The sequence below is a fragment of the Nicotiana sylvestris genome, chromosome 1, assembly GCF_000393655.2.
Source record: "Nicotiana sylvestris chromosome 1, ASM39365v2, whole genome shotgun sequence".
Classification (NCBI taxonomy): domain Eukaryota; kingdom Viridiplantae; phylum Streptophyta; class Magnoliopsida; order Solanales; family Solanaceae; genus Nicotiana; species Nicotiana sylvestris.
The window spans coordinates 146,230,417-146,233,036 of record NC_091057.1 but is presented as its reverse complement, the minus strand read 5'-3'; the positions used below and the strand labels follow the sequence as shown (position 1 = coordinate 146,233,036).

Below are 2,620 nucleotides of genomic sequence, written 5' to 3'. Positions count from 1 at the left end.
TTCCTTATTTTCTTCTTAGAAAAAGTGAAAAGAAAGTTATCTTGTCGGCTGCTCCAAGAAAATTAAATTTTCTTTAATTTCGTTATGAGTCCAAGTGTCCAACCAAGAATAAATTCTTTAATTTGTTTTCTGCCCAATCGAATTTGGGATTGACACGTCGTAATTAATTGATATTCCTTTTATATAGCCACAAAAATGTTCGTTCAAAATGAGACCAACAAATACTGTCCCACTGCGATTCTTTGTTTAAAAATCACAATATTCGCATACAAAATCACAAAGATAATACACACTTCACCTCTTTCTTCCCAAAACGAAAGACATTCTTGAATAGATATTGGAATTGCCTAACCCCATCAAAGCAACTTTATTTTCTTTTTCCTTTTACATATCGTTCTTTTACTTTTATTTGGGCCGTCAAAGACTAAACATGGCCATATATAGCTTCTTATTCCTTGTCAACTGGGGATACCAGAACATTCATATTGTCACCACAATTAACAAACTCGTAGTTCACAATAAGGTGGCCACGTTGATTCCCTCTTCCGTCTGTGTCGAGCTGCCGGAAAACGTTAACGTCCAAGTCTAGTCCGCCATTGCTGCATTGATCCACGATTCTCACTGTGGTCTGAGCTCCTGTGCCTGTATTTGTCACCTGTACGATTTTGTGATGATATTATTGTGCAGTTATATATTGTTTAGGAACTAGCAATAAAATACCCTCATGCTTAGTGTTTAGTTGTTTAAAATAAATCTATTTGACCATCAAAGTTAAATTGAGACCATGATTATCCAAATTACTAAGGGGTGATTTCGGATATAATTGCGCTTCTTCGTGATTAGTTTAGGTCGTGAAAGTCAATATTCATACTACCAACTTGGCCTTAATGGATTTAAAAGTCAAAGATCTAAAAGAAAGTCTAAGATCTAGGTACATACATCTCTCTATAAATCTCACGCTCCTCACACGTAGAACAGAAGTACGGATTTTTTTTCTTTTCAAACGTTGCCCTCTTATGTATTAGGATTCAATTTTTTTTTTCGATGCAAAATTGGAACATTTAACTAGCTAGCTATAAATTTACTGTTATTATTTTTTAATTTTCAAAACAATTATTATTGAAATATTTTCAAAAAATTAATTAGGGCAAGGGACATGAAAAATAAAAAAAGAAGTTTTAAACAAAAAGTCACTATTTAAAATTGCACAAAATTTAATTGTTAACGTAAAATTTTATTGTTAATGTTATAAAAGTAACCGCTTTATAAGAAGTATTAAGGTAAATTAAACTTTGAAATCTAAGAACAGGAGATCGTCATAAAATAAGTTGAGACTTTGAAATTCAAAGGAGAACAAGGAGAGATGATCGATAAATTGCATATTTTGTAGTTCTATGATTTATTTCATTGTTGAATTTAAGTCTTAGAAAGTGGTAAATAGTGGATTCCGGAATGTGGTCTCAAAAAAAATCGTTAGCACTGAATCAATAGAATTAAACGGTATATTTGTTTAACCTTAACTCAAATTAAAATTAGAATTTAATATTCGTATATTATATCTTACTCACTGCTATGGTGGTTGATTTAATATATCACGACACTAATTTAATAAGAGAGCAAATTAAACTAATATTATCATCAAAAGTAGATTAATGTTCCAAATCTTACCCTTAAGCATTTGCCACAAGAGTCTCGGCCACGAGGTCCAACAGGGCCACAAAATGCAGTCCAACCATACTTCCTCCTCCATGCCAAAGGCTTGTTACCATCCCAAGTTGAGCAGTACGCACTAACTGCATACAAATCCCACCCAACATTCTGCGGGTTATATATATGATATGTTGCCCTAACGTTTTGCGCAGCACCCCCGCCTCCGCCGCCACCTCCACCGCCGCCTCCGCCGCCACTGCACTGGCTTTGGCAGCCTTGGCTAGGAGAACAGTATTCTGGTGTAGACCCACACCACCCAAATTGACTGCAGCACAAGTTTCCACTGCATAAGGCTCCTCCCCTTTGCCTGCCGCACTGCTGTGCATTAGCTCCTGCGGCTATGACATAGAGGACCAGAGCAAATAAAAGTGTACTTAGCTTTCCCATTTTTCAAAGTGTTTGAACTGGTGTTGTCTGATCCAGTTGTGGGTTTTTATAAGGTTTTCTTTTTTGTTTATCTGTTTAATTAGTGTATTTATTTTGGTTTAGGACATAACATTTGAAAAACTACATTTTGCGTGTGTGCGTGAATTTTGGGTGCTCCCCATGTTATGCTGCTTAGACTAATTAAAAAAAACCCTTTGAGTTGGAAATTCGGAATGCATGCAAACCTCTCTATAACATCTATAACAGCCTCATTTGTTCCGAATATTTTTGGATGTTATAACGAAGTGCTGTTATAAAGAATATATATTATAACAAAATATGAAAATCGATTCCGAAAAAATTTGGCTTTTATAATAAAATGTTATTATATAAAGATGTTGTTATAGAGATATCTGACTGTATATATTAAATCATAATTACTACTTTATTTATCATATATGATGATGATTGATTAGATATTAACATTTTACGAATTTAATATTTTCAAAGGATAGAAGTGTACCATATATGTTTTTTTCAATTA

General features: G+C 33.9%; 1 protein-coding gene across 1 annotated transcript; it reads right to left on the bottom strand.

The window, feature by feature from the left end:
- Positions 1-283: 283 nt before the first annotated feature.
- Positions 284-2,123, bottom strand: LOC104240447 (wound-induced protein WIN1-like). The gene is made up of 2 exons (XM_009795289.2): positions 1,669-2,123; positions 284-655 (listed from the first exon to the last, which is right to left on the bottom strand). Exons 1-2 carry the CDS (start codon positions 2,095-2,097, stop codon positions 449-451), a joined length of 636 nt encoding a protein of 211 aa, XP_009793591.1. The 5' UTR covers positions 2,098-2,123; the 3' UTR covers positions 284-448.
- Positions 2,124-2,620: the final 497 nt, after the last annotated feature.

What these genes read in the sequence shown, in the direction of transcription:
- LOC104240447 (XM_009795289.2), bottom strand. Translation starts at nt 2,097, where the DNA reads ATGGGAAAGCTAAGTACACTTTTATTTGCTCTGGTCCTCTATGTCATA. An exon ending in CTTGTGGCAAATGCTTAAGG is followed by an intron (nt 656 to 1,668) that starts GTAAGATTTGGA and finishes AAAATCGTACAG; the next exon opens with GTGACAAATACAGGCACAGG.